Below are 18,146 nucleotides of genomic sequence, written 5' to 3'. Positions count from 1 at the left end.
GGACTTGTTGAAAGGCAACTTTTTAAAAACACAATATACGTTGTTTAAAAAATCAAAGTCCTTTTGATTTTGTACAGGTCAAAATTTAGGCCAGGATCTCTTTCCAGTGTTTAAATCTTTAGCAGCTTCTAAATACTCTGAATCAATGACATTTTTAGGAAGTTAATCACAGTCTGGTTTGAAAGGGTCTAGCAGCTGAAACAGTGACTATTTTAAAACAAACTAAAGTTAGCTTAGGGATATGGTTTAGTGGGGACTGTTAGCGTTAGGTCAGAGGTTGGACTCGATGATCTTGAGGTCTCTTCCAACCTAGAAAATTCTGTGATTCTGTAATATATATATATATTTTTTCAGGGTGTTGCTGTGTCTTGCAGAGGACTGGAAGCATAATGCAGTTACTGTATTAAATCAGTCCTCTGGATATTTGTCCTTTCCTCCTTGAGTAGTGTTTGTTGTTTTAGAGGGCAAAGAAAGTAGTATGAAGATGTGGAATTAAATAAGGAGCTTTAGAAGATGAGGTTCTAAACTGGTGGTGTCTCTGCCAAAGCAGTAGCTGAGTTAACAAATTCTTCAATGTATACCTGACTGCTGCTGGCCACCAGCTGATCTGTGATTGGCACCACTACCATCCCAGAAGAAAAAGGCTTATGGATGAAAAACAGATAGTAGGATACCACCCTGGAGGATACCAGACTGAGAGGAAAAGGCAGCTTAGCAAGTCTTTGCATGTTTTGAGGTGAGTCAATGCTTTAGCAGCACTGGGAACCATCTAGCCTTAGCCTGCCTTAATGTATGTATCACATTACAAACTAGAGTAGTCCTTAGTAACATGGTGATGTTTGTGCATTTTTTTTAAGTATGTTGTTTAGCAACCAAGTCTGTCACAAATGAATGCTATTTGCTGAAAATCAAATGATAAAATGGGACCGAATCTTTATTCACCTTGTTCCCTGACCCACGACATGCTCACTTGGCTCACTGCAACTTCTAACAGATAAACAAGGTGAATAGAAAAAAATGTGTAAATGCTGTTTTTGTCTGTAACCAGAGCTTTGAGTCACTTGTCTGTAAGGTGGCTCAGGCCATTCAGTGAAACACTGTTCACTGTTTTACTGTTGCTACAAAGAATGGAACCTTCCCTTTTATTGAAAAATGCCCAAATCCTAACAGATAAATGCTAGCTCTATTTGATATGCAAGTAAAGAGTGTTTTAAAACAGGGTTAGGAGAGTAATGGAAATGCCACTGTTGTAAATAACTTGCATACAACTGCAAGCGATTGTGCTCTCAGCTGAGAGAAACATCCATGGTTCTAGGGGTATTGAAAAAAATATCTTCATTTTTTTAATTGATAATGACAACCACATAACTGTCAGAGTGGACAGAATCTACCTGAGGCAACAGTGAATTTTAATAATTGGATGCACAGTAGAAAAATTCTACTGAGCTTCTCAATATATTGTATTCTTACTGCATGACAAGTGTGTACATGATCAGTATTGCAATTTGATAGCATAGGTCAAAAGTGTGACTTCATTTTATGTATGTGTAGTCAGGCCAGCTTTTACTAGCTTGGGTACCATCTATGACATGGCAAAAGTGCTGTGCAAGTATGGTGAGTGCACGTGTTGTGCTTTTTAGTGGACTTTGTTCATGCTAGACTTGGCATTACTAGGTTTCTCTATCTCTGTCTAGTTTGAAACTGGGTTGAGGATGTTTAAACAAGACATGATATGGAAGAGAGCATGGATGCCTCTCTGGAGGCCTTTGCCAGACCACTATTGAACAGTGGTAGGAGGTATAATTTACAGGAGGAGGCGTTTGAGAATAATCCTGCTTAAATGTTTAGTTCAGAGGGAAGTTTCCATATGACTCAAGCTATGTTCTTCTGCCTCAGTTCTCCATCTGTAAAGTCAAATACCTTGCCTATCTCCTCTGTGTGTAACGAGGATAAAAGCTGCCCAAGTCTCTAAAGTATGGATTGCCTAGTTACAAGAATAAATATATCAATAATGAAAATGTTTCTTTTGCTAGTAAGGCCTTAAAACCTCCAAACTGTCTTTAAAACTTCAGCAATGCTGATATAAGTACTTTTTCTACTGCTAGGTGGGTCAGGAGTATAATTAGGACCATTTCTGTACCTATTCTTAGTTCCAGGATGCATGTTTCTCGTTGTATTGTACCTTGCTTGGTGATGAAACTGTTTTTTCATGCTTTTTTTGATTTATAGTGGGTGAACATCACCACTTATTTTTTTCTATATGCTGTCTTGCAAAACACATCCACAATAGAAGGAAACAATATTTGCTATATAAGTACTACTTCATTGTACCTGTGCAGTTATAGTGAGAGTGAAGACAGTGTCATTCTGTTATACTTTCATTTAATCTTTTCGTTTTATGCTTGTCATTTTATGATGTCTTTCACTCCAAATATATCTGAAGTATTACACATATACATCAGGTAGTAGGAATCATTTTAAGGAGAAAGCAATGTAGGGGAGGTTGCCAGAAGGTCATGGGCAAGAAAAGTTTGTTGGTGAGTCTGGTATTAACAACAAATAGTTGTAGAAATATTTAGTGTGGGAAAAAAAACACAATTGCCATGGAACGGTGGTATGTATATATGTGTGTGTGTGTATATATGTATATATGCGCGTATATATATATATATAAGATGAAACATGCAGGGGTGTTGTAAAGAGAATAACAATTTTAATAAGAGGAGAAAGGCCTGTGTCTAAAACCAAACATTTAATGCAACTTTTCCACTGTGGTACTTAAGGTTGCAAGCAAAGTTATTTCATTTTCATCAATGTTTAAATTGCTGATTTATGGTCAGAATCTCAGCCATCCAGATGCACAAACATTGCTTGTGCTTGTAATTAAGTCAATTGGAGTTAAGTAGGAGAACTCATGCCTAATACATTTCTCTGAAATGCAGGCATATAAATAGAAAGTAGTTTGAAAAACAACAAAAACTGGCATCCCTGAATCTGACCTACATGGGAAAGGAATTCTAAACTCTTTTTTGGGGTGCAGGCTGAATGTTAATCAAGTTTCTGGTAAAAATTCCAGTTGGAATGTAACAGACATTTCTGTAGTTAGGCTGTTGCAGGTTCAAGCGTGCCTTAAGTTTATGAGCTCAGGAACTTTGGCCTTGTTTGGTGTAATGTGTGCGCTCTTGGTCATGTGATACAGTACTAAATGTGCAGCCATTCACAGTGCATCTGCATACAGGCCTTGTAATTATATATATATAAAACTATACAAATGTTTATATATGAAGAGGTGGTCTGAGATTTTGCTCTGGGATTCATGATGTCCTTTAAGTAAACAATCAGGTATAAATGAATGGTTTAGCACTCTCATTTCTCTCGCTTCTTCCTTAAAGCAAAAATGCATTTAGAAATTTTCATTTTAATGTCTATGGCTGTATTTCAAAGGATCTGGAAGCTTCTAATTCAGGTAAATTTTATAAATTTATTACTTCTTCTCAACTCAACTGCAATCTGGAATTAAAGCAGAAAAATTAAAATTTCTTTGGTGTTAATTTACCTCTATGAGTTAAAGTTTTTTTGGGTTTCAAGCTCCAGATTGGTTACTGTTTTACTATTTGTAATAGTGTTAAATTCTAATTAGGCTAAAACATTGTATAGCTGCATTCAGAGAAGTGAAGCTTAATATGGCTGTAATAGAGAATTAAAAGTAGAAATGGTGTAAACAGAAATTAAGGATGCTGAACTGAAGACAAAGTCAAGACAGCAATTACAAGAACAGCACCAAAATACTCCACAACTGGAAGGAGAACCCAGATCCTGGGAGATGTTGAAATGGCATTGCATATCTGACTTATCAGTCCTATTTGCTGAAATCTCTTAAAAACCATCCTATAATACTAATTAAGTCTCAATCCTGCTTTCCCTCCTGTCCTGTTTCTGGGAAGACTTGGACTTGCTGCCAGCATTGCTGTGAGACAGCTTAATTGCGATGACTCAGGTGCAGGGAACCCTTAAGGTTTGTTATCAGGTAACAGACTAGATTTAGATGCTGGAGATTAGCCTTCCTGATGGAGCACCTCCGTGTTTATAAGGCAGTTTATATAGCAGAAGTTAAACAGTTTTTCTTTTTAGTGGCATAGACACTTACAAACCTCCGGTATAATAGCATTGCTTATTCTTTACTCATTCATCAAATTAATTAAACCAGTGTAGGTTTTGTCAGGAGAATAAAAACATCATCTCCCCAATATATCTACACGCCAAATCCATTACCAGACTTGGTTCTGAAGCTTAAAAAAAATAAAACTCCCCTCACCAAATTTGTTGGGGCACAAAGGAGACTTCAGCTAAACCTCCAGCTCTTACCTGAAGTCAACAGGATTTTGAAATCTATTCTACCTTCCCAGTGCCTGGAGAAGGGTTGAACTTCCACTAGACTGGTGGGGAGTTGCCTACTCTGTGCAACTTCCCCAGTGCTCCTGCCCCACACAGCTCTGTTTCGTGTGATCACACAGGCAAAGGGACCCGTCTCACATATTCATAAACACCACCTGTGGGATGCTTTAGAGTACAGTCTTCCTCCTACCACTGCAAAAAAGAATTCCAGAGAGCTACTTGAAAAGCTGTTCTGTTTAGAAAAGTGCTTTCAAGCAAGAAGTCAGCATAATTATAGGAAAAACTAGCACAGGCTGTTGCCTGTCAGTGAGGAGAATTATCATTTGTGTCAGATGGAGTAAGGGGGGGAGTGGGTGTGAGATAACCAGTGGAGATAATCTGGGTGACAACTTTGCCAAAATACTGTGTAGGAGAACAGTGGAGGAAGAAGAGAGGAAGGTGATATTGAACTTAAATAGAGGAAGAAGCCTAAAAAAAAAAAAGAAAAAAAAAAGGGTGTGTGTGTGTGTGGGTGTGTTTTGTTTCTTTCCTGAATCTAAAGCAACCAAAACATTTCAGCTTTGCTGTGGATGCTAATGGGAGGTACCGCTCAGGATGCCTGGATCCAGTTTTTATACAGAGCTGTACTGTGTTTGGGAAAAGCTAACTTTAGATAAGGTAATGAGTGCCTAGAATTACATTCATAGTAAATAAAAGAGCCATATGTATGACTGCTTGTGGAGGTCAAAGTTATCCCTCTGTGGGATGGCAGCACTAGGGAATAAGATTTATAGGGATATTTTTAATAAAAAATAAATACAAAAAGGCCTTCGCTATAACAGGTTTCTGTGATTAAATTGAGGACACCACTGCATGGAAGATAAGTGAAAGTAAGGCAAGTGACACTAATAGGGGTGGACAGCTTGTGATGTTTAGAAGTGCTGTGTTATGGTAGAAATCAAGTATTAAAGGCTGTGTGGGATCTAGCAAAATTGAAGAATTTCTAAAATGATTTACCGATATTTCAATAATCTGACTCAACAATGACTCTCTTAGAGCAAAACCATACACTGTGGCTTACATCTGAGTATAGCATAGCATGTATCTGGAATTAGAAACAAATACTTTTCAAAATATTTGTGTGGTTTGACAAAATTGGTGACATAGAAGCTTCCATAGAAGCATTTTTTATGCTCTAATTCTGGCTGATCAGAAAATACAAAAAAGACTGCTTTACTCTGTATCACACTGCATGTGTTTAACCCTCACTGACATTGTAATCTTTCACAAAGTAAGGCGCGACATTTAAGGAAGGGCCACTTAAACCCAGACAGAGGGAAAGGGTTACTACCCTACCTGAAGATGTCTTGTTCCAGCTCATGAGTTCGTTGTTGGTCCTCTCGATTCTGCTTTTGCATTTCTTCTTGCTCTTTTGGAGTGAGAGAACTAAGGCCATCCAAAAGCCATTTTTCTCTCAAGGCCTTTTTCTGACAGGAGAAATACAGACAAGTGTACTTTAAAAGTTAGTCTATTAAATCATTTACTGTATTTGCCTTGCTGTCATAGATGTGCTCCACACTTTTGTGTCGTATCTAGCATAAAGCAATCTAACAGGGCAACTGCCACTGAAAGAGAAGTACTAAAAAAAAAAAGTTTTGAGATTGACTTAAAAAGAAAATCAATAAGAACAGTGTCCCGTTTTATTAGTTTACCCAAAGTAAAGGTAGAGGACATCAGTTTCTACCTGACATCCTAAGGTACTCAGCATTTCTGAGTGGTGCTTTTGTCCTCAGTAAAGCAGAATGGTTGGGCCAAAGTGCACACATTACAGATTCATGCAAAAGGCCTCAGTCAGAAGTGCTATGGTTTATTTCTATAGCCCTGGTTTATTGGGTCATGGCACTACATAAATGCTGGGGGAGAGAGGAAAAAGATGAGAAGCTTCTGTAAATAAGGTTGTTTTGGGTAAGAGATCTCTGGGGAGTTAATGATGCAACACTGTCTCCTGAGTTTAAAAGAACTTGAGTAATTTAGCATGTATTCTGGTGAGGGGATGTGGGGTAAGAATAGGACTGGAAAGGTGAAGCTCAGAATGCCGGTAGTCTTTGAGCAGACCTACAACATATGTAGAACTGCTACTGTAGGGTCAGATCCAGGGATTGCATATTTAGGTCCACACCTGTTTAGGTGGAGGGTTTTTTTGTATAGTAGTGGTTTATAAATGAGTGTCTTGCCATATGTATAGGTAAGTAGATCTCTAGGTTGTCTTCAAATTTTGCAAAATCTGTCTGTATGCACTGATTTCTACAGCCATTCTACTATGTGAACAGTGGCATCTAAAGTCATCTGAGTTCTATGTTATTTCAGGGGAGAGAGATTCATGGAGATAAATTCATATTGGTAGGCTAGAGGCTGAAACTCATACAGACTTTATTTATCTTTTCCCTCCCTTCCGTCTAATTCAAGAATATAAATCCAGTGCTGCCTTGGGGAAGAAGAGAGAATTAGGACTCTTTAGTGAAACATTTTCAATTGAGGGAAAGCATGTATCTAAAGCTTTTAATTAACCAAAATTTTTCCATTTGTAATTTAGATTTCTTGAAATATCTGATATCCACATTGGTGTTTTTTTTTTTTTAATATATATATAATTGTGTTAATTGTAGGATGTGGATGAAAGTTAAATTGGATTTTGACTACTGCTGCTTTGAGGCCCAGCACTGAGAAGGCTGCATTTGCCTCCGTGCTGCTTGGAGTGGCTGCTGGGGTCCTTGCCCACATCCTGTGCATTGAGTTATTTAAACTTTCGCTTCCCACTCTTTTCTGTTTACTGTATGCTTCACGTGAGGTTATCACTGAGGGCCAAGTAATGGTGGAGGGTTCATAGAGAATCTGGTTGTAGTTAAATACATATTTTCAACCAACTTCACATATGACACAAACAGCACAATAGAAAATGTGGGTAAAGCAAGCTTTCTAGGAGTTCTGTGGCACTCTTTGGTAGTATTTTCTGCAGAAGGTGAGAGCAACGTTTACAGTTACACTAGCCCTATAGGACAATGTTCTCTCTCACAACACTGGATCCTAAGAAATCTGTAGGAAACAAGGGCTGCTCAAAACTGAAGTTCTGAGCCTTGACTCTGGCTTTGGGGACTTATCTGCCATGAAGTTGGAAGGGACTGCTGCCTTATAAAAAGGCTCAGATGAAATGGATACAGATACTTTAATGGGATGGTTTTATCTGATCTAGTAGATGCATACAGTTTGGTGTTGGCACAACTTTTATTGACTGCAAAACACTGTTCTCCCAAGATAGAGGGAGAACAGTTGTTAATTTCCTCTGAATTGAGGAGTTCAGGTTTTAGTGCTAGGTAGGACTCCTAGAAAAGTGAGATTTTAATCCTGGTTGGAACTGAAAGTTTTGCACTGCTGACTCAGATCTGTAATTCCTTGTGAGAACTACAGCAAGGCTGGCACTGTGGACCTTACTAACTGATAACCCCCATTGAAATCAACAAAAGCTTCATGTACATGTAGGGTCAGACCCAAGAAAACAAACTCCCTAAATACAGGGATAGACAATGGTGTTATTTCTGTGTTTTCCTAGAATAGTTTGCTGCTCACAACTAAATGTCATATAACCTCATGAATTTCCTTATCCACTTCTGAAAGAGTAACACACTTCACAGTGGAAACAAGCTTTGAACAACAGACAATTTCTAGGTGTTAGTCAGAAGGCTACTCCAATGAGGCATTGGCACAAGCCAGTGCAGGAGCAGCTGCCTTGGGGATGTCAGGTTCTTTCTGCTGTTTAACATTTCTTTCTGTTGTAAAGCATCTTTAGCACAGTATTTAGGTTGTGCATGTTATGCCCTGCAGCTCTAATATGAACTCTAATATGAAAGAACATTTATTTCATATTGCCCTTGTTTCATTAAAGGAAAGGGATGTTTTTATGCTGTGATGCAAGACCCTGAAAATGTCCAGAATGTTGGAAATTGATCCTTTTCTTCTGTAGTTCATCCTCACAGCAATGTGACTACAGTCTGCAAATTCTGTAAATTGCCTGCTGCTGGTATAAGTCCATTGTAATCCTTAACAAGGCTGAACTAACCCATAAAGACACAGCTGCCCACTGGAAGGCACAGGTGTTTTGAGTTTGCAGGTCTTGCTCTCCCAGTGGTGTGGCAGTTCACCTTACATGAAGCTGGGAGAAATATAAATCATTTTTGTAACTTTCATTCAAGCTGTAGTTCAACATCAACACCTGGAAAAAGGTGTGTGACCAGCATCTACAAGATAGTATTTAATGGAATTCAGACATATCAGAGGACAAAAAACTAGACTGGAAAAGCTCTTGGAAAATAGACGCACACCACTGCTGCTGATGTTTTTCAAACAATTCTGATCCTTTCCCTTGTTGCCTCAGTGAGGAATATTCCAGACAGTAGGAAGTACTAGCTGCCAGTACATAGAAGTACTTGAAGATGAAATTTCCCATATACCCTCCCTCGTGGTGACAGTTAGGCCCTTGCAGTTCCATAAAGCCCTGGTCACCCAGGTGTGCTGTAGTTGCTTCCATGTCCCCTATTTCATGTGGTAGAGAGGCACATGTATGGAATAAATAATTCTTCTCCAATGTAGTTCTACTGGATAAATAAGACGTGTTACACCTCATCTATCTCTTTCTAGTAAGGAGTTAGACTGGGGGCACCAAAGTTGTTGGAAGCTAGATTCCACTTTACAAAGAGGAACTCACAACAAAAACCCAACCCAAACTAAAAACAAACCATCCCAGACCTTTTTATAAACCTGTTGCTAAGGGTTGTAAATATGAATTAAGGACAAAACTAGGAATAGAATAGCAACATTCATCTAACAGGAACATCTGTATAACAGTGAGAATCATGAATCTGCGATAGCTTCCCAAGGGAAAGGTGTGAGTTATGCCGACTAGGTCATTGAGCTCTAAATTTCACCGTACACAACTGGTGATACTATAAATGAGTGAAATCAGCCTTAGTCACTAGGGAAACGAGCCCTCAGTAATGTTTACAGAAATGACTAAATATTTTAGAGGTCTAAACTTGTTTTGAAGTGATTTATGCACAGGTTTCTTGTGTTGTTTGACTCCACTGAAATACCTGAGTTAGTCTGAAGCATCAATCCTTAATAAAGACCAAGTCTCTGAGGACATGCAGCAGAGGATATAGTAAATGTCTGTTATTAGGTGCCTTTTTTCTTCCAAATGAGTGCTAAGACAATTTCTATTTTGGGTGCTCTGAGCAGATAATACAATATATTTATATGTACACTATACATATAAATACTTTAATGTATGCTTGATCCCTCTGTGCCAAGCAAATCAATTCCCATACAGTTCTTGGATTCATTTCATGTGCAATGTGACTGATTTTAAAGAAAATACAGAAATCATACCCTCTGTTGTCTTCCAAAGGAAGTATACATATATGTGTGAAATATTACTACTCTTTGTCTGAAAAAGTTGCTCAATAACCAAAAAAAAAAAGCTTATAATTGTCTTCTGTTGCCACATTTAGAAAAGTGTATGTCATATGTGGCTCTGGATTGCACTGTGCGCCTTTATGGCATGGTAGGTGCATTTAGCACATGATTTAATGTAAAAAGAATTTCTAGGAACATTGGCCTATAGTTATTTGTAAAACAAGCATTTGTCTGTCTGTGCGTATATGTGCGTGGAGAGTAGATTCTTCCTTGCTAAGCTTAGTATCTCAAATATTTTTCTAGGAGCATTTTAGTTTTTGTCAAATTCCATAAAACACCTTCAGAGTATTTTTTTTTTTTTTTTTTAAGTAAACCTCTAGATGATGTTTTAACTCCATGGTACCTATTAGTGCTAAGTGAAAGTATGTACTAAATCTATTGGTGAACTACTCTAGTACTCTGTCTGCAACACTAGTAAGAATTCATGAGGTGTCTAGAACAGATCAGTTCCTCCTCAAAAGAAAGGCAGAGGAGTTAGTTTGAATTAATAGGCAAAAAAACTTGAAACATAAATTGTAGTACACCATATATATGGAAGTAGATAGTTGCTCTTTTGCTGTTACAGGAATTGGAAGACATAATTTTCTAATCTAGGCCCATAGTATTACACAATTTGTTAAGCCTGTCCTTGTGGCCAATACCTTCTGATAAAACCTGAAGCATGGGTGACTTGCAGCGGCTTGCCTGTCCCAATGAACCAGTGTATCATAACTTGGCTTGACACTAAAGAGAGGGTAGATGCAACCTAGGAGCAGGTGTCTGTTTTGAAGAGGAGCCTACTTTAATTATGTTTCTCCCACGCTTGCTCAATGAGACACCATACTTCAGGTATTGCATTCCATGTCTTTCTTGAAAACTTCTTATTCACTCCTAAATAAGACATGTAAAATACCACATCTTGCATATTTCTAGAAACAAAAATTGGTCAGCGTTGGATTTTTTTTTTTTCTTTTCTCTCCCCATATGCCTGATAAAAGTGCAACTGCACATCATTATTGTGCTGTGTCCTGTAGAAAGTGAGGTTGTTGTAGTGGAATTAGGGAATGTACACACCCAGTCTGAAATGTGAGGCTTAATTTTCAGCTGTGAGTTATTCCTGGTTATGATCTCACTTTATGCCATGAAAGTGATCAAATAACATTAGCTCCTGAGTGTGATTTTTTTTTTTTTTAAGCATGATGCTTATTAAAGTCAAATGGAGTCCTGGCAAGACTCCAAAAAGCTGTGAAAATTTGACAGTAAAAGCATGACTTAAATGCATGAAGATTTGCATTCCAAAATCCAAAACCCTTATGCAAGTTGAACAACTTAAGGCTATCTTTAGTTATATAACTCCAACAACTTACTTTTAAATGCTGGTGTTTCAGTTTTTCCTCTTCTACTTTTCGACGTTTCTGTGTAATTTCTTCTTGCAATTTTCTTTTGTCCTGCAAATTAAAAGAACAAAAACTCTTTAGAGAAATTACTTGGTGCTAAAAACTGGAGTGTGTGTTGTTCATTAGGATGAAGTCAATCCATGCAAATAAAGCCTAACTTTAACTTCACTAAGAGAGTGGTCAAGCAGTGGAACAGGCTGCCCAAGGTGGAGTCCATGGAGTCCATGTCCCTGGAGGTATCTTAGACACATGGAAGTCCCTTTAGTGCAAGTATTGTTCACTGCTTTGAATCCCTGAGTTCCTCTTTCTGTTCTCGTTAAGATCCTTTAGGTAGCACTTGAGATTCCAAGATGTGATTTTTGGGATATGTCTTCCCAAAGCCATGGAGTTATTTGCAGTAGAATTTTGTTGTTTTCTTGAATAGCTCATTGCTTATTCTTAAACCTGGTAATAACTTATAGAAGGTATTTTGAGCAAGTTTGCTGATGACACCAAACTTGGAGGAGTTGTGGACTCGAATGAGGGTGGAAAGGCCTTGCAGAGGGATCTGGATAGGTTGGAGAGCTGGGCGATCACCAACCGCATGAAGTTCAATAAGAGCAAGTGCCGGGTCCTGCACCTGGGACGAGGAAACCCTGGCTGCACGTACAGACTGGGCGATGAGACGCTGGAGAGCAGCCTAGAAGAGAGGGATCTGGGGGTCGTGGTAGACAGCAAGTTGAATATGAGCCAGCAGTGTGCCCTGGCAGCCAGGAGGGCCAACCGTGTCCTGGGGTGCATCAAGCACGGCATCGCTAGTAGGTCAAGGGAGGTGATTGTCCCGCTCTACTCTGCGCTGGTGCGGCCTCACCTCGAGTACTGTGTGCAGTTCTGGGCACCACAGTATAAAAAGGACATGAAACTGTTGGAGAGTGTCCAGAGGAGGGCTACGAAGATGGTGAAAGGCCTGGAGGGGAAGACGTACAAAGAATGGCTGAGGTCACTGGGCCTGTTCAGCCTGGAGAAGAGGAGGCTGAAGGGAGACCTCATCACAGTCTACAACTGTAAGGGGGTAAAAAAAAAAAAAAAAGTAAGGGGGTGTCGAGAGGCAGGAGACCTTTTCTCCATTAACACCAGTGACAGGACCCGTGGGAACGGGGTTAAGCTGAGGCAGGGGAAATTTAGGCTTGACATCAGGAGGGGGTTCTTCACAGAGAGGGTGGTTGCACACTGGAACAGGCTCCCCAGGGAAGTGGTCACTGCACCGAGCCTGTCTGAATTTAAGAAGAGATTGGACTGTGCACTTAGTCACATGGTCTGAACTTTTGGGTAGACCTGTGCGGTGTCAAGAGTTGGACTTGATGATCCTTAAGGGTCCCTTCCAACTCAGGATAATCTATGATTCTATAACTTCACGTTATTTAGGCTCCTTTGTTTCTGCAGTGCATTGCAACAAATACACTGAATTGTTTCAATTAAATGCTATGAATTGATAGACAACTATCATATTAGAAAGCACATAGTTATGTTGTGCAGCAAGTGTAATAAATGAAGTTGTGAATAGAAACCAAGCATGATTTCTGATTTCCTGCACTGCAGGAAACTGTCATGGGTTTCCTAAAAAAATAAATAAAAATTCTCCATTATTCCTCTGCAGTCAGATGTTGCCGGAGGATGCTGGATAGTAATCCTCGTATGTGCACAGAAGTCCTCAGCAGACGAATGTGCTGCCTTATTTGTTGTGTCAGATACCAGGAAGTATAAAATATTACAAGGCCTGGATTTCTCCTCTGCAACTTCAAAACATTTCTTATCTTCTGATCCCATACACTAGAGACAAAGTCCAGGTTATGAGTAAGGTTCAAACACCATTACAGTAAACAAACCAAATTTTCCAACCAAACACCTCCCAAACATTTCAAATTACCTTATTGTAAGTTTGAATCAGGTCTGAAGCAAATATGATAAATGTACCTGTTGGTTTTTATCAAGTGTAATATATTTGGAAAACAACCCCAAATCCTTTTCACCTCCTGTAGATTTCCTTTTGAGTTCTCATATTTTTCAGTTCCAATAGTGCTTTTTTTTTTTTTTTTTTTAACTCTGTCCACAATTAATTCAGACAGTAGTATCTGTTTCACAAATAATCTCACTATTGTGCCAAAAGTGTGAAAAATGTCCCCCTTAATATTTTTTTAAAGAATTCCTGTGACAGTGATCCTTCTGCAGTTTTCTACTTATCCCAAACAGCCAAATTCTTTCAATTTAATTATTTTGCAACTGTTTGGAGGAGAGATTAAATCAGAGGAGAACTTGGATTTGGCCATTTTTTTGTAGAATCAATTTACATTTGTTTAAAAAAAAAAACCCACACAGTGTTTTATTCAAAATATTATATCTTTTCGAGGCAGATTTCCCATTAGAACAGAAACTGAAAATGTTTACTTAGGTCTTCAGCATTAATTTCACTCAGACCTTTTTTTCCCCTCTGAAAACCGACAGGTAGGAATTTGCTTAATCTATGCTTGTCCTTTTTAGTTTTCAGACATCCATATTTAAGGTAGAGCATCAGCAATTCAGCATTTTTATTTAATTCTACAATGCAAAAAGGAAAATCTTTCACCTCTTCATTTGGTTGTGAAAAGGGAAAATTGATTTGTTCTGGATTTCTCTATCTGCCTTTTGACCTGCTGTCCTTCAAGCAAACATTCAGTTGTGATGATATTTTAGACTGTCCAGTATCTATTTGCACACATAATTTCACTGCTTTAACTTTAAATTTGAAAGTGTAATACAACCCAGTAAGATCAGTACAGGCAACTTAGCTGTCTTAAATCAATAGCTTATAAAACAGAATCAAAATGTAACAATTTCCAGCACACATAAGTCTTTTTCATTTTCCTTCCTGAGATTAAAACATTCTTCAGGAAACACAAAGTAGGCAGGAAACACAAAGTAGCTCATTAATACAATACTATTTCTAAGCTTTTTTTTTTTTTTTTTTTTTTTTTTTTTTTAAGTAGCAAGTTATAACTATAAGCACTTACTGTTATGGCCTGGAATCTTTCCTTCAGCAATTCAGCTTCCTCCATTCTGGAAATCAAAAACAGACAAGTACTGAAGGAAAACCGAAAGAGACCATAAACAAAAGCCTCCTGATGGGGCTACAAAAATGCTGAGGTGATTTGATCCAATTCCAGAGCAGAGAGAAGGCAGAATTCTTGACTTGTCGGGAGAGTCCCTGAACAGATGAACAGATCAGTCCAGACAGACACATGTAATGAGGGTGTGTAGAAGAGGCAGACGTGGAGAGTGCTGGCATGAGTTGACTGACAAGTTGGAACAGTGAAGCACAAGCCCTTTTCCTTCAGAAGCTGCCAACTCTTTGTTTTAATGTGCTCAGTTAACATGCCATTGCTTCTTTAACTGTTAAATGCCCAAAACAGAATCTTTCAGGACCGTGGTTGAAGAAAATTTTTATGTTCCCATTTCTTTTTTCCCTTTTGTGTGTGCCTCTGGTGACCAACATATTTTAAATTTAAGTATTTCTATTTCTTGTGAAGCTTGTTTCACCTGTAACATTTTAACCCATTGTAATGTTAGCACTGTAGCTGGCATGGGGTTTGCAGAGGTGACACCTTTAGTTTAATTTCCAAAATTAATTTTTAGAAAAGCTGTATTCATAGCTGAAAGAATGTTTTAAAGATGATAACCTAAAGTAAAATGAACTTAAGGCAATCAGTTCTACCACTGAATGCATGTTAATCTGTGCAATCACTTGTCAGCTACAAAAGACTCAGTGGAAGCTTTATCTAAGTAAGGATTTCAGGGATCATCATTTCAGTGTCTAAGATGACAGTGCTGTGTTAGGTGAATCTAAAATGCCATTGACTCTCACAATGAATTTCCATTCAGCTGACTTGAAGGTTTTTGTGTGTGTGTGTGTGTGTGTGTTCGTGCGCGCTTTGGGTTTCTGCTGAAAACTGCATTATGCTTCTTAAAGGAAGGCATACATTTCGACCTTTCCAATTACACGAGTGGGAGTCAGCCTCCCAAAATCAATTTAGGAAGCTTGTAAAACAAGTGGAACTGCCTTTAGCAAGATCCAGTTGTGGAAAAAATTCTAACATAGAAGCAAGATAAAGCTAAATTCAAACAGCATAAAGATATAATGTGAATCCAAAAATCTTTGTTTACCTCTCAGTATCATGTAACTTAAATATCTGCAAGGACACCAACATGAGTGAGCATTTATTTTTATTTTTATTTTTTTTTTTTCCTACTGATACATTGGGGTGACTGAACTCAATGGGATTTGGTTATACTTGTCAGTACATTTACCTGAAGCTTGGTGGGCTCATTACTAAGAAAACTCTAAGACGTTACCAGATTGAATGCTTAAAGTTACATACTCATAATCCAATATGAATTAATATTTAATTTCAATTTCCACCTTTCTAGTATGTCATCACTAGTTCACATACCCAAACTATTCCTCTCCAGACTGAGATTAAGGATGCATTAATGTTTTGTTTATACTGTGATCCACCCTGACGTTTTGTTCAAACATGCAAAGACCCCATATTTGATTCTCCAATGAAGATGCTTTTTTTAAATAGTAATATATGCTTCATTTGGTCAGCACCCAAAATTAAAAAAACATTACCACTTAAAAGCAAATGAAAAGTTCAAAGGCAAGTGTACTGAGGTATTTCAAGAGCCAGATTACATGGGAATTTAAATGTATTCAGTTTATGGATTTGAGAATAAATTCAACCATTCCACTAAATTAAATATACTTCTGCTGCAAAAGCCAAGATAGGCTTTCTGTTTAATCTTTCATAAATTAGCGTAGATTTCTTTAATTTTTGTATTCTGTGAAGTTCATCTTAAAGTTTAACTGCTTATGCTGATTTCAAACTGTTCAAAAATATTTGAGGCAGCAAATGTTTACATCAGAAATAATTATGTTTTGGGCCAGAATCTGTTGTCTGAGCTAAACGTGATTACGTTTTCATTGGGTGAAGAAATAAGACCAGTAGTTCAGGTTCAAATTAGAATCAATGTGATTACATTGTTTTGAATTTTTGTGATCTAGAGTATTTTTTTTAATGTTATTCTTCAAAATTATTTAAACACATTTAAAAACCATACTTCTCGGTGTTACGTATTTACAGACCTGAAAATGATTTAACATCTTTCACTAATCTAAGCCCCCAGATTTTTCAACTAACCTGAAGATGGCTTCTAAAATGTTGCTTCCCTTTTTAAGTGACCATTATTAAGAAAGTATTTAAAGCCCACTTAAAACGTTTTAAATTGTTTAAATCATATATCCTCTTGCTAGGAAGGATTTGTTGTCCAGTCAGTAGGTTGTTTTCCAGTTATCTTAATCCTATTTGAAATGGGATTTATGGACAAGAGAAGAAATGGACCAGCTGTCACTCTGTCTGCCCCTTGAGCCTGCTTCACCAATAAGAGTATCCACAATGTCTTGTCATCAGATCAGTGAATCTGAACAGCTGTGTTTTCAGTCTGTTTTCAGGATTCTTGGAACAAGGTTTTCAGAACTTGCCTGCCAGCAACATACCCAGAGGAAATTATTTACCTATTCTGCAACCTAAAGCCAAAAAAAAAAATTAAAAAAAAAAAAATTGGAAGAATAATTTGTTAACCTGTTTCCATAATTGGCAACTGTATATTTTTCCTTTGTTAGAGTCATGCAGAACCTGTTCGTTGTATGACTGAATATGCAATACAAGTTGTATGTTTTGGCTTTACTTCCTTTGTTCACTTCTATTTTGTACTGGATACCTAATACAGGAGTAATAATGGGAATCAAAAGCATGTGGTGAAATGGTTGCATGATGAAGTAATACACAAAAGTGGGTTAAAGAATATCTTCAACGAAAATCCAGAAGTAGGACCTCAGAAGCACTTTCACATCTGGAAGTACGAATTTTGTTGTCAATTTCTAGAGCAAAGTCTGAATATTGGTGCAGAGAAATCCTGTCATTTCATAACCATAGCAGCTGTCCAGGGCTGTTCTCTACAAGCAACACCATGCTCAGTTTTATTTGTCACACTGATTTCCTTTGAAAATAAATAAATAAATAAATAAAATAACCTAAGGTAATAACACCTTTATAGTGAATTATAGATTATTGTTGTAGTAAACAATACTTTTTTTTGTAGTAAACAATACAGTTTCTAGGAACAAACATCTCATTACTGGTAAACAGCTAGAAGCTTTTGTTTTTTGAAAATATATGTGAAAAAGTTAGTTTGAAGTAAATGGCATTGATAGATGGTTACTAGTTGAAAACATAGCACATACGTTCTGGAAAGCATGGTTACTAAGTTCATGACTCACCATTTTGTATATCTTAACTTTTCTGATTATTTTGTTTCTTGATGAGCTGACTTCTGTAGCATTTTTAGCTTTTTTTTTTTTTTTTTTTTGAGCACAAAAGGGGCCTCTTACTCAGCATTAAAATTAATTTTGTATTCTTACACTGAACAAATGCATTGCTGCTATGCATCTGTCTGCTTCTAGTCTTGACCTTCTGACAGCAGAGGAATAGAGAGGAGATAAATTTTATTGAAGGTCCCTCACTGAAAATGCCTACCACAGCCTGCTGTAAATTAACCCAAAGCCCTGGTGTTTGAGAGGCCTCTGTTGAATGACAAGTGTTCTCTTCAACAGATACAACAAAGATTTTGCATTTTAAAAGTGATAAATATGCCAACAAGAAATAGAAAAACTGAAAATCTGAAAACTTGTGTTTATTCTAGATTAAATACATATAAATAGACAACTAATTTTTTTTTTTTTTTCCCCAAAACTGTTTTGTTAGAAACTTACTTGTTGGCTGTATGCTATTTCACAGC

At 37.6% G+C, this 18,146-nt stretch overlaps 1 protein-coding gene across 3 annotated transcripts in view; it reads right to left on the bottom strand.

Annotated features, from left to right (window-relative positions):
- The window catches only part of PALMD (palmdelphin), a 52,040-nt gene that overhangs the window by 12,345 nt on the left and 21,549 nt on the right, over nucleotides 1-18,146 (bottom strand). For 2 of the 3 annotated variants that reach the window (XM_084527283.1, XM_084527284.1), the window contains exons 2-4: nucleotides 14,303-14,348; nucleotides 11,247-11,327; nucleotides 5,731-5,861 (exon numbers count right to left, since the gene is read on the bottom strand). In XM_084527283.1, the coding sequence (XP_084383409.1) occupies nucleotides 5,731-5,861; nucleotides 11,247-11,327; nucleotides 14,303-14,348 (258 nt within the window). Of the gene's footprint in view, nucleotides 1-5,730; nucleotides 5,862-11,239; nucleotides 11,328-14,302; nucleotides 14,353-18,146 lie in introns of those variants that run through there. The other variant, XM_084527285.1, reaches the window with a different exon arrangement.

The sequence above is a fragment of the Aythya ferina genome (assembly GCF_964211825.1).
Source record: "Aythya ferina genome assembly, chromosome: 8".
NCBI lineage: Eukaryota > Metazoa > Chordata > Aves > Anseriformes > Anatidae > Aythya > Aythya ferina.
Note: the sequence above shows the minus strand (reverse complement) of the source record. Positions and strands in the feature narration are given on the sequence as shown.